The sequence below is a fragment of the Chiloscyllium plagiosum genome, unplaced genomic scaffold (genome assembly GCF_037043375.1).
Source record: "Chiloscyllium plagiosum isolate Xiang-an unplaced genomic scaffold, Cpla_swu_hap1 HiC_scaffold_2, whole genome shotgun sequence".
Classification (NCBI taxonomy): domain Eukaryota; kingdom Metazoa; phylum Chordata; class Chondrichthyes; order Orectolobiformes; family Hemiscylliidae; genus Chiloscyllium; species Chiloscyllium plagiosum.
In genome coordinates this window covers 96,196,434-96,210,091 of record NW_028270140.1, presented here as the reverse complement: position 1 = coordinate 96,210,091, position 13,658 = coordinate 96,196,434, and the positions used below count along the sequence as shown (strand labels likewise).

General features: G+C 37.7%; 1 protein-coding gene across 3 annotated transcripts in view; it reads right to left on the bottom strand.

Moving 5' to 3' along the window:
* nudt12 (nudix (nucleoside diphosphate linked moiety X)-type motif 12) overlaps window positions 1-12,647 on the bottom strand; it is a 34,154-nt gene extending 21,507 nt beyond the window's left edge. For 2 of the 3 annotated variants that reach the window (XM_043710218.2, XM_087998722.1), the window contains exons 1-5: window positions 12,534-12,560; window positions 10,255-10,476; window positions 8,521-9,101; window positions 4,705-4,872; window positions 528-641 (exon numbers count right to left, since the gene is read on the bottom strand). In XM_043710218.2, the coding sequence (XP_043566153.2) occupies window positions 528-641; window positions 4,705-4,872; window positions 8,521-9,101; window positions 10,255-10,460 (1,069 nt within the window). In that variant the 5' untranslated portion in view covers window positions 10,461-10,476; window positions 12,534-12,560. Of the gene's footprint in view, window positions 1-527; window positions 642-4,704; window positions 4,873-8,520; window positions 9,102-10,254; window positions 10,477-12,533 lie in introns of all 3 variants that reach the window. The other variant, XM_043710211.2, reaches the window with a different exon arrangement.
* Between the last annotated feature and the right edge of the window lie 1,011 nt (window positions 12,648-13,658).

Below are 13,658 nucleotides of genomic sequence, written 5' to 3'. Positions count from 1 at the left end.
ACCTTTTTGCAATTTCTTCAATGCCTCTTTATCATTTTTATATCATGGAATTCAAATCCATTCACAGTAATTCAAGGAAGGTTCTATTGAGGTTTAACATTAGTGCTCTATATATTATTTTTCTTTCTGTGGAAATTAACTTTGTGTTTGATTCGCAATTTTACAGCCTTATTAACCTGCATATTGCAACACGGGTGATTTGCATATATTTTCTGCCTGATAGTATTTTAATACCTGCATAACAGAAATAGATTACTTCCAATGTTATAGTAACATTGATTGCAAAACCTAGACCATTGATGGCATGAATTATAACGGTCTCTGTTAAGGGACCAATTTTCTACTATTTTCCTTGATCTGGCTATTTCTGAGAAATCTGTCATAAAGCAGCAGAGCTACACAATTATAAGTCCAAGCAGTCAAATTTATGACTTTCTCCAAGCTTGTTAAACCATATTGCTTTTATACAGACATTTCAAAGTAAAACAGCAAAATTGATTTTTTAATGACATGAAACCTTCTCTCACCTGGTTCAATAAATCCTGCCAGACACGAAAACATTCCTGGAGGGAAACGCTTCTGTCTTCCAAGAAGACAATTATTGCCATCAGGATGAATGACCAGCATTATTACAACTGGATCTACGCGACATAAAAATATCATTATAGTTTTACAAAGTGCATGCACGCCTGAACCTGATAAATGCTTTTCAAAGATACATATTCAAACTTGTACATCCAGGATGATACCAGAATACTTTACACAGTCAATTGTACAATCCATCCTTTGTTCCAAGAATGGATGTAACTGAAAATATGACAGAAGGAATTAACAGGAGTTTAAGATGGATGAATCTTACACTTCTTGGTAGAGCCCTTGTCTTGGAGTGAGAAGGTAGGGACTTGAGCTGTATTCCAAGATTTGTGTACATATTCTAGATTGATTAACCAATGTAGGATAAAAAGGTTATGGCTTTCGGAACAAAATAATGAAATAGAGGACAAACAACCTCAGACTGCTCATGTGGCAGCTAGAATCTGTTGATCACTTTTATAAGAGAATTCTCCAAGAGATACATTCAGAAATCCCATTTTTCTACTATTGACCCCTATCCAGAAATAGCATGGGTCAGAGGTTAGTCAACAACATAGTGACCTTAATTCTCTGATGCCCACTTTCTCAACCATTGATTAATTTTGGCATATTGATTTACTTTTGAGTCCTCACAATATTTACCCATAAAATACCACTCACCTCACTTTTGTTGTTGGGATCTTGCTGCATATTGTACTGACTGTATTGGAAATACTGCATTAAAATTTGTTGTGTGAAGCCACTGAATCAATTGTGGGATGATAACTTGAGAGATTAATTCAAGAAGGAGTAACTGTATCAGTAACAACTGGATCCCACAGAACTCTGATAATCAATTGGGCTTCATCCCATCCACAAGATAGTGATGCTCTATGATAATAATGACCTCTTGGACAAAAAGTTATAACTTGAACATGGTCAACTAAAGCTGCATTTCCTCTAACATGCTGCCAATTTGAAAACATCACAAAACGTTATCTATCATGCTCCTTTCCCTTAATTCATGATTATTGAGAATAAAAATTGGCACTACTCCATAATTTTGATGGTATGTATTCACTTTGCTCACTACCTAGCTGAATCCTGATATTTTTGGATTTTGCAGTAACTCTGTCTATTCCGCTGTTAGATTTCTGTCAATGTTGGTCTGATCCAGGAGCAGGATGTGTGCCAGTGAAGACCACATGATTTTGCTTTAGAACCTCCTTCAGCCTTGCTGAGATTGGCAATTGAGCAAGGAGAAGAAACTTTTATCCCCCCGGCCTGCCAACTAATTTGCCAAGTTTGTTTCTCAATGTGCAAGCATGCTGCTATTTTCCATACCCTCTGTTTTATTTTAGATTTCCAGCATTTGCAGGGTTTTGTTTTGCTAAAGTATTATACACAATCACAGAAGTGGTTTGATGTAGTAGAAGGCTGTTTGGCCCATCGTGCCTACGCTGGCTTTCCAAATGAGTGTATTGATTTAGTGCAAATTTCCTGCTTTTTCCCTGAAACCTGGCCATTGTTTGTATTTAAATAATCATCTAATCCCATTTTAAATGCTTCAGTTGAACTGGTGTCTACCATATTTCCAGGCTGTGCATTCCAGACTCGAACCACTCGCTCTCTGAAAAAGATTTTTCTCATGCCACATTTGCTTCTTTTTCAAATCTGTGCCCTCTTAATTCCTGATACTTTTAAAGTGGAACTTCTTCTCCCTATCTACTGTCCAGCCCCCTCATGAATTTGAAACAGTCAGTCAGATGTACTTTCAATCTTCTCTCTGAGGAGAACAGACCCAATCTTTCTAATCTGTCCTCATAACTGAAGTTTCTCAGCCCTGCTACCATACTCATAAATCTATTCTGCTCTCCCTCCAAAGCTTACTATATCGTGACACTCAGAGCTCTACACATTACCCTAGCTGAGGTCAAACAAGTGTATGATACAAAGTTAGCTTCACCTTCTTCTCTTGACCTTACTGATAAAGCTTGCAATACCATATATTTTATTAACTGCTCTCTCCACCTGTCCTGACACCTTTGACAATGTGCACGTATATACCAGGTTCGCTCAGCTCCTGCACCTCCCTTTAGAATTGTACGCTTTTTTTATATTGTGTGTCCATGTTCTTCCTCCGTGCATCACCTCACACTTCTCTGCATTTAGAATTCCACTGGCCACCTATCTATCAACTTCATTAATTTGTCTATGTCCTTCTGGATTTCCACACTGTTCGCCTTACAGTTTATGAAAGTTCCAAGTTTAAAACAAACTTTAAAATTGTCCCCGCTCACCCAAAATCTAGATTACTTATATAATATATATCTGGAAAAACAAGGGTCCCAATATCAACCCCTGAAGAATTCCACTACAAACCTTCCCCCAGCCTTAAACATTTCCACTGACGTTACTTTCTGTTCCCTGTCATTCAGCCAATTTTGTGACCATATTGTTACTGTCTGTTTTATTCCATGAAGTAAAACTTTTCTCAGAAGTCTGTTGTCTGGCACTCTATCATCGACTCTCTCTGTTACTTCTTTGAAAAACCCCAGTAAGTTAGTTAAACATGATTTCCTCTTTAGAATTCCATGCTGGCTCTTCCTCCACATGAGTACTAATTCTATCCCTGATAACTTTCTGCAAGCTATGCCATCACTAAAGTTAAATGGATGAACCAGCAATTGCTGGACTTATCCATACATCCTACTTTAAACAAGAATGTGATGTTTGTAATTCTTCAGTCTTCTGGCACTGCCTCTGAGTCAAAAGAAGACTCAAAGAATTTGGCCAATGCTCCTGCAATTTTCATTATTACTTTCTTCAACATCTTTGGGTGCATTACATCTGGTGCTAGTGCCTTATTAATTTTAATTACCAAATATCTGAATAGGCTGGGGCTATATTCCCTGGAGTGTCAGAAGTTGAGGGATGTCTTGCCGAGATGTATGAAGTCGTGAGTGGCATGGAAAGGATGAATTGTCAAAGTCTTTTCCAGTAGATAGCAGGGGAGGCCAGAACTAGAGGGCTTAAGTTTAGGGTGAGAGGGCAAGATTTAAAAGGGAAAAAGGGGCAACTTTTCATGTGAGAGTGGAGCACGTAAGGAACGAGCTGCAATTGGAAGTGGTGGATGCTGGTACAGTTATAACATTTAAAAGACATCTGATTGGGTACATGAAAAAGAAGGGTTTAGAGGGATATGGGCCAAACCCTGGGAAATGGGACATGATTAATTTAGGATATCTGGTCAGCATGGATGAGTTAGACCGAATGGTCTGTTTCCATGTGTACAACTCTATGTCGTCCTTATCAACTTTAAACTCTCTAGGGTCAGACTTTCCTCTGCTCTTATCAGAGCTTGGGTATCATCTGCCTCTTCCATAAAGACATGTAAAATATTCATTTAATGCACCCTGCTTCCATGTGTAAATTTTCTTGTTGATCTCTGATTGGCCTTCTTCCTTATTTTACTATTCTTTTCCTATTTACAGCAAATTTTTTATTAACCAGTATCAATGGGACCTGGACAGTGCTGATCAAATGTTCTGATTGATCAAGAGGTTCGCATAATCAATGTAAAAACACACACTGCGTAGTAAAAACATAATGTAGGTTGTATACGCATCACTGTTATTATTTATTTAGAGCATAAATCACTTAAATAATAATGCAACTTTGCCCTAAATAAAACATACCAGCAAAGATGCTTCTCACTCGCACTCTCAACTGTCTATTACTCGGTCCATCGTGGAGATCACGATAATACAGTAAATTTCTGATATTTCATGAATATAATTTTTATTGTTTTATCAAGTGCTGGTTCATAAGATGTCGGTTAAAAAAAAGTTTGCTGTAAATGCCTATAGAAGGCTATGGGATTCCCTTTTATGTTGGGTGCCACTCTTTTCTCATAATTGCTGTTTTCTTCCCTAATACATTTCTTTCCCTCCCCTCTGAACCTGTATTTTCTACCTGACCCCTGTTATAAGCATTGCTCTGAAAATGAACAATATTAAAATGCAGAATTAAGTTATAAACTAATAAAAAATTGAAATGAAATTGTACAATAGCAGTAATCTTTAAACAAATATTGAGAAATTCCCTTGCTTTGTGCATCATTTATCGTACCTACACGTGGATAGCAAGTATTATGGATTCCTTGGAGGCTTGGGCAGTTTTTCTGCAAACATATTTTCTTATAACCACTATCTTGAACTTCTGTGCTACCTCCACAGGTAGGACAGAACTTGTACCGACTATGCCAGGCAAGGACAGATCTGGCCTGTGCCACCACACCTGAATAAAAAATAAATTATTATCAACAAATGGACAGTTCAAAACACATACAAAATTGACATATCATACTGCAAGGTTTGTGAAGGTTTGTAGCTCAGGTTGAGGGTTAGGGTGTAGATTTGCTCGCTGAGCTGTAAGTTTGATATCCATTACATGTCTAGGTAACATCATGAGTGGTGACCTCCAAGTGAAGCGACGCTGTTGTCTCCTGCTTTCTATTTATATGTTTGTTCTGGATGGGGTTCCTGGGGTTTGTGGTGATGTCATTTCCTGTTCGTTTTCTGAGGGGTTGATAGATGGTATCTAGATCTATGTGTTTGTTTATGGCATTGTGGTTGGAGTGCCAGGCCTCTAGGAATTCTCTGGCATGTCTTTGCTTAGCCTATCCCAGGTTAGATGTGTTGTCCCAGTTGAAATGATGGGTTTTTTTCATCCGTGTGTCGGGCTATGAGGGAGAGAGGGTCGTGTCTTTTTGTGGCTAGCTGGTGTTCATGTATCCTAGTGGCGAACTTTCTTCCTGTTTGTCCTACGTAGTGTTTGTGGCAGTCCTCGCATGGAAATTTGTAGATGACGTTGGTTTTGTCCATGGGTTGTACTGGGTCTTTTAAGTTTGTTAGTTTTTGTTTGAGAGTGTTGGTGGGTTTATGTACTACTAGGATTCTGAGGGGTCTTAGTAGTTCACCTCCATCAACATCGACCTGGCAAAGGAAACACTTACCACACTTTTAGAAGAAACCATCACACACACCCCAACCACCTCAGAAAACGAACAGGAAATGACATCACCACAAACCCCAGGAACCCCATCCAGAACAAACATATAAATAGAAAGCAGGAGACAACAGCTTCGCTTCACTTGGAGGTCACCACTGATGATGTTACCTAGCCAAGTAATGAAACATCTGGATATCAAACCTACAGCTCAGCGAGCAAACCTACACCCTAAACATATCATACTAAATATCAGAAATGGAAATCAGAAGTAAACACAAAGTATTGGAAACACTCACCAGCTGAGGTAGTATTTGGATGAAGAGAGTTAGAGGATTGATATTTCCAGCTCAGTCAGGAAAATCTGGCTACAGAGACAGGGAATAGTGCAAGAAAAGCAAAGGTCTTTGACTAGCTAAAGGAAAAGTAAATAACTGACAGAAATGAGTAAATGATTAATAATCACATTTCTCCAGGCCTAACATTGGGCCATGGGGGTCTTCTCCACTTTGGCAGACTTTTCCATGCATGCATTTCTCATTGTTATTCTGCTGTAACTATTCACACATCCTCTGGACCTACATTTTATTTCTGCAATGTCTCCCCTTGTCGAAGTGACATCTGTGGCTCAGTGCCAGAACACTCGACTTTGAGTCAAAGGGTTATGGGGTGTAGTTCTGCTTGAGGACCTGACCACAAAAATGGAATCTGATATTCTGGGGCAGTACTGATGAATGACTGTAATGGTGGAGGGTCAGATTTTTCAACGAGACACTCTGTTCTTTCAGATGGTGTAAAAGATCGATAACATTATTTTGAAGAATATCAGAGGAGTTACCCCTCTTTACATTACTTTTACCTGCAGTTATGCCTCAACAAATATCAGTAGAACCAAATTAACTACTGTTTCTCAGAGACTGCTTTGTTCAAATAGACTGCCACATTTCACTACAATCATGACTACATTTCTTAATTGGCCACAAAGCATTTTGGAATGTTACTGTAATAAGTGCGATTTAAATGCAAGTTTTTTTCTTTCATTATTATCTCTTGTTACCATGCACCAACATGAGTTATCTCATTTTTTATCCTCATCTAATCACAGACCTTTGCTTTCCTGCAACCTTGGCTATGTACCTCACTAAAAACTTGTAACTTTTCTTTTGATAAATCTTCTTTTTCTTTCAAAGATCATCAACCCGAAACTTTAACTCTATTTTTCTCTCTGCACAGATGTTGCTTGACCTGTTGAGTGCTTGCAAAATTATTTTGTTTTATATATGGTCATGTTAGTTAGACCAAAAACGAACGAATCTCAGTTTTTATACTATAAATACCTAATGCACAATGTTCATGCCTTAAATGGAACACTGATGGTGAACCGTACCAGTAATGTGAAATGATGCATGTTAATTTGGTTGCCCATTTTGGACCATGCCTGATATTCATTTCCACTGTCATCATAATGATGAGCTAATTATATTTGTCACTGTACTAGAAGATTCTTGGGAAATGGCAAGAGCATGCAGTGGACTCTGTGATAACAATACTGTTGTTGTTTAAAAAATGTTAAAGCATTATTGATTCTACTCGTGACAATCACAATATGCTTCAAACATGCAAAAAGCAATGGGCACCGAAATTTAAGTAAATGTATTTAAAAACGTGAAATTGACTGAAGTACTGAATACCCAGCAGATTCCTAGTAGAGTAGGCTGTTATGAATCAAGAGATGGATAAGATTGAACTTAAGCCATAAAACTAATCTTCAAAAGAGGGCCTTCAACATTTACGTGTTCTAAGTATAATATCATTAATAATTTACAAGGACAGTGAATTGAATATGGCTATAAAAGCGCTAACTTAATGGGCAACTTCAAACTATAAATGTAAAATGTTTCCATGAGTGTTCATGATCCCTCTCACTGAAGCCATATTTATCCCATAACAATCATGTGTAGTGGAACTGAACTGGTTTTCATTAGTGAAAAGAGGAAATATGGACCAGGTTTTACAAATGCTAAAGGGGATAACACAGAATCAAAAATCTTGGCATTTGGACTGAATATAGAACTGGAGGACATGAGAATAAAGAGAACATATCTTTAAAAAATTCCAGATGAGGAGGGCCCCCTTCTGAGTTTTGCATATGTGAAAAGTGTTCAAAATGATGTGTGGTCTAGACATAAGGAGAAACTATTCTCACTGTCAGAAAGGTTGCGAACCGTCGGACAATGATTTAAAGTGATTGAAGAAAGAACCAAAGACAACATGAGGTTACTTTTTATGTTCAATAATGGTTAGGATTTGGAATGTGCTGCTTGAGACTGCGATGAAACAAATTCAATTGGTATCTTTCAGAAAGGAATTGATCATTATCTGACGAGAAAAGATTTGTGGGGATTCAGGGAAAAGGTGTGGGTGTGGACGTGGATCCTGGATTGCTTGTGTAAAGAGTCGGCATGGACACCAGAAGTCAAATGATCTCCTTCTGGGCTATAATGATTTTCTAATTCTGAGAGGTAGATTATACTCTGAGATACAATAGTTAAAGCTGTACTGATAAAGATATTCAAGAATGGTCTGTTTAGGAACTGATGTATGTAAGGATAAAATAGAAAATATAAGTAACTGGGTTATGGAAAATTGTGGGCTCTGCATTTTGAACTCATTGAAATGTTACATCATGGAAGACAACTAGTTAATACATTATACAGAATTCAAGTTCCAAATTAACTCTGGGGAGGGTCAGGAAGAAATGTTGCAGAACCTATTTTCAGGACATTGAAAAGGATTGCGCTAATACCCTTTTTTATTCTATGCTTTTAATATTCTTAACTGAGTATTTCATTGTAATTTTACAGCTCAAGCACAACTTAAGTTAAAACACAGACTGTTTAATTTTCCTATTCACTTCCACAAACTACAGGTACTCACCAGCTTCCTCCTTACTGAAGTTCAATAGATGTGGAATGAGTGGCTGGAGAAAACAACAATCTGGGTATTTAACCCTAAAATTTTCTGGAGCAATAAATTCTGCATTTACTGCAAACCAAGCAATAAGCCCATCATCTTCTGCTAAGGCACTGCCTAATGCAAATTTAGCATAAGATTCACTCTGGAGCTCTGCTCCAAGGAAAACAGAAGTGACTTTTGGTTTGACCAAGAGCTGCTCTACATCCTCATACTGCAACCTGCAGAGATGGATGCCAGTTTTTCCAGAGTCTTCACATTTTGCAGAAATAACTAATGGATTTAGATTGGAAAATACAATGTAGACAGTGGTTGGTTGTATCTGCTTGTTTTTTATCCAATTGGAATTGGTCCTTTTTACACTTAATCTATTGAGCAAAGTTCTGCCAAAGTAATTCTCATTTTCTTCTGGGCCATCACACCACATCTTTGATCTAACATCAGATTTAGGATTTGCCAACAAATCAGCAATGTGCTTGTGTCCCCAGAATTCTGCAATATCCACTGCCGTTTGTCCCGAATTATTTGAAATAGATGTATCACACCTAGAGGAAAACAAAAATGGTAAAGAGTTAAAAATAGCACTATCAGCCAATTATTTGGTACTTCGGAGACTCGTGGAACTTTGCTGGTCACTACTGAAATGTTTTAACTAGACTTTGTTTTAGCAATGTGGCCAAAACAGCTAGAACACTCTACAGAACAATCAGTATAAACAATAAGTAGTAAATTGTTATGAATTAAGTTGTAAGGTCTTCAGTGACTCAGCAAATTTATCTGATGAATAGCACAGTCTTACAAAGATGGATGCTCCCATCTTTCAGCGCTGTCTGCAAGTGTATTAGAACTATATCAAATCTGCAAATCACTCAGGTTTCTCACATTCCAGTCTCTTTAACACAGAAACTTGCTATAATGGAACTCGCAGAAGCCAATGCAGCATGTCCTTAAGATCAAATGTGACTCACTGTCAAGCTTCACTTGTAACTAACTATAAGCTGTACAAGTTACTATATCTTATGTGCCATTGCTTGAAACATGTTTATTGAGATGTCAAAGCTTTCAAAAGATTACAGAAAACTTCAGTTAAAAAAAAGCTCTGTGTGTTGAAACCATGATGTAAGGTGAAGATTCTAGGAAGTAGTTTATAATCATGTTCCTATCTTGAATTGCAAGTTGGTTATAAACGGCAAACTTGGGTAATATAAATCAGTACTATTTAGAACAGGGATTTGTTTCAAGAACTTGTTTTTATATTTCAAATAAATCTAAATATAATTAATTAACTTGTTTCAGTTCACAGTTCAGTTTACCACTCTTCTGCAGATTTCAGGCTTTGTACAAAAATTCCACAAGAACTTTAATCAATTGCTCCTTTGTAAAATTCCAACTTGTGTACTCTTTATGTAGAGCCCTGCTTTCTGCAGTGCCACCAAAAAATGGCACATACCTAGTTCTCAAATTTTCTCTTCGTTAATTCATGTGATTGAATGTTATTGGCAGTAAAAGATGCTTAGATGCTGTTTCAGAATTCCTCAATCTTGATTTGGTCATCACTGTAATATTCAATTGCAAAGAAGCTACTTTAAACTAGCAGTCCTTTTATCAAAAGTGAACTAGCAAGTCTAGCTACAGCATAATGTCCACAGCTATCACTGAGCAATTACCCAAACTATTCATTAAAGACTGCTACTTTACCCTTTTTCAAGAAGCAGCTGAGTAACCTCAAAATGTCCATTCCTGCTAGCATACATCAAGGCAGTCCAGCCTTTTTCATCCATTTTGTTAATGAGAGAGGTTGAATAATTTAACATAGTTGATAATTTTGCTGCATTTCCTGTAGCCGCATTCTTGTGGAACTGTGTAATCATTTCTTTCTCAGGATTGTTTTCAACCTCCGCCATCTGTATTTCACCTAAACTGGCAAAGTAAATATAATGAGTAAACTACACTCAATGCAAGTAACATAGTCTGTTGCACATGAGGAACTAATGTGAGGTGTAAAGTATTTACAAGTTCTCAAAAAATATACAAATATCACATTTTTTGTTGATGAACAGAAACAATCCTTTATAAATAAATAAAAGAAAAAATACAAGAAATATAATTTAAATGCTGAAAATATCGGAACTGCAAGATAGGACATTTCAGGTGAGATGTGTGCTCAAAACAATAATCTCTAGTTCTAAGGACAGTTCACATACAGCGATTTAACTTGCCCTTTCTCTTCCAAATACAGCAGGCTGACCTGCTGTGTATTTCCACCATTTCGTATTTTTTATTTCAGTAAGATTCCTCGATGGATGTTTTGTACACAGAATGGTGTCAACACACAAATTCTGTCCTTTTTCTATTTTAAAACTGATTGCTACCAATGACTATTTTATAGCTTACTTTTCTTAATTTACCAATTTTTTTCTAAAATATATATATCATCTATTAAAGATCAAAATATCAAAGTATATAAGAACTAATTTAAAATTAAATCATCTTTATATCTACAATGAATTATGTGATTTAAAAATTGTGTTGTATATGCAAAAAGAATGTAAATTTGGGATTTTTACAACTCTAGCGACCCTGGTGTGATAGGCTTCAGCCATTTTCTTAGTTTAAGCTATTTTCTTACTAGTTTATCACCTATCATTCATTCCATTAATAACCAATTACTTCAAGTATTCTTCTGGGTGAGACAGCGATTAACTCATACATTTGCCAAATTAATATCTGCATTCACTAATCAATAGTGTGGACCCATCCACATTGGAGAGACAAACAATATGGTTGACTGCAGAGCAAGTCTGTTCCACTTTGCATTTTTATTATCTGTGACATTGAACTCCATCCTTGCATTTCTATACTAATGGAATGAAACTTGATGGACAGCATCTAATTCTTTTTTCGTAGCTCATTGGCCTTAATATGAACAGTTTAGCACTTTAACCACAGCTTCCTTTTTATTCTTCAAAAGAAGTCTGGTATTGCAGGATTGGTGTATGGAGGGTATGGAATGGGGATGATTTTTCCTACACAGCTTGTAGGATAGTTGGTACATTTGGCATCGACCTTTATGTTTTCCCCTCAGCTCCAGACCATTGAACCCAATGGATTTCCGAAGTTGCTTGCCCGCTCTGTCTGACTAATACATATTTTATTTCTGTAATTTATTTATTTGTGTCATTAAACTGTCCTGTTCTTATAATCATGTTACAATTTATTGTATGTGCTCACTTGCCTCTCCTCCATTTCCCTGGCTCGATCCTCTTTATAAGCATTTAAGATGTAAATGTTGACTTTCACACCCGAAATGCTTGCTAATCCCACTGATGTCCCTACCCCCCCATGCTCAGTGCTGCCTTCAGTGCGGATTCCCGCAGTTGGCCTTTTCCTAGTCTTGCAGTCCGCTCTGTTTACTCCAGACAGATAGAGAGCAGGTCTCTCAGCAGAAACATACGGACAGTAAAAGCTGGGTGCTGGGAACCAATGCGTGTAATGAGGTGGGATGAAAAACAAAGTAATCGATTCGCCACTCGATCATGGAAGGAAACGCCTTGTTTCACGTTTATATATAAATCTGTCCCTGCATTTAGATAATATGCGTAACTTGCAAAGCCCACGTTGGCTATTTCCTGAATTTTACCAATCGATTCAATCAGTAACTTGAAGATTACTCTCTCTATCTAGCTCAATGCTGAGAGCAAAACCGAGTTAGCACTTTCCAGGTCAGGTCAGCCCAGCTCCAGCTACAACTCCCCAAAACTTCACTCTTCCTGCAGTTCATTGCTGCCATGAAATTGGATGAACTTCCTGGACTAATAACCGAGGCAGAGGTTAAATCTGCTCCAGTTTGAGATTACCTTTTCAACAATAAATTAATGGTTAACTAAAATTTATGGCGAGTCATTATTTCCCCTTAAGGACAGCGGGCGCCGGGCGAATATAACATAAAATGACACTAGGCGCTTCTGCAAACTTACAGTAAAAACCGAGCACGAAATATCAGGCTGCGGGGAACCGTCAATATGTCAATGTGAAACCTCACAAGAGCTTCCCGAGGTTACAGCTGACAGATCAGAGCACATCCAAACATATTTTCAAGATAATACTCTTGAGTCTTTTTAAAATTAGAACCTTCTTTTGTATTAAACTGAGAAATAAGAGAAAATTAGAAATTTAAAATGTAAGCGCATGACCTCGTTCGTTGCATTACGGGAGTTGTAGTTCTTGCAGAACTTGTTTTAGTACTTCCTCATTGCAATTGCTGCCATCGCATCTCATCTGTAATGCAGAGTCTGAAGACAATCTTATCTGAATAGAGAGGACCAGGCGGGCGTACTTTCTGTCAATCTAGGTATGATGGTGGCGAATTGGGGAATTCTGTAGGGCTTGACTCACAGCCGCTAACACAGTGAGATATAAAAGTACTAAGAAGTCTATCAGCCCTGATAATATTTTCGTAATAGCACTGAATACTGAAGCTCCAAAATTAAGCCCAAACTTTTTTTAAGTTCATTCATAGATGTAGGCTGGGCTAGCATTTATTGACCTTTCCTTTCTACCATTGAGGAGTTGCCTTATTGAACTGCTGCAGTCCATTTCTTGTAGGGAGATTCAAAATGCTTTTAGCGAGGGAGTTCTAGGATTTTGACCCAGTAACACTGAAGGAATGAAGTCAATAACACAATACAGAACAGCAACAGACCCTTTGGCCCACCATGTCTGAAGCCATTCAAAACTAATCCCAACTCTCTGCACCAGGTCTTTGTCTCTCTAATCCTTGCCTGCTCGAATGTCTGTCTCAAACATTGCTATCATATCTGTTTTTACCACTTCCCCTGGTAGCATGTTCCAGACACTTATCACCCTCTGTACAAAAAAACTTGCCTCACACCTTTCCCTTAAACTTTCCCCCTCTCAGCTTAAACCTATGCCCCTGAGTATTTGACATTTCCACCCTGGGAGGAAATTCCGAATATCCACTCTATTCATGCCTTCCATAATTTTATGTCATTCTGTCAGGTTATCCCTCAGCCTCTGATGGGTTAGTGAAAACAATCCATGTTTATCTAACCTCTCCTTGCAGCTAATACACTCCAATCCAG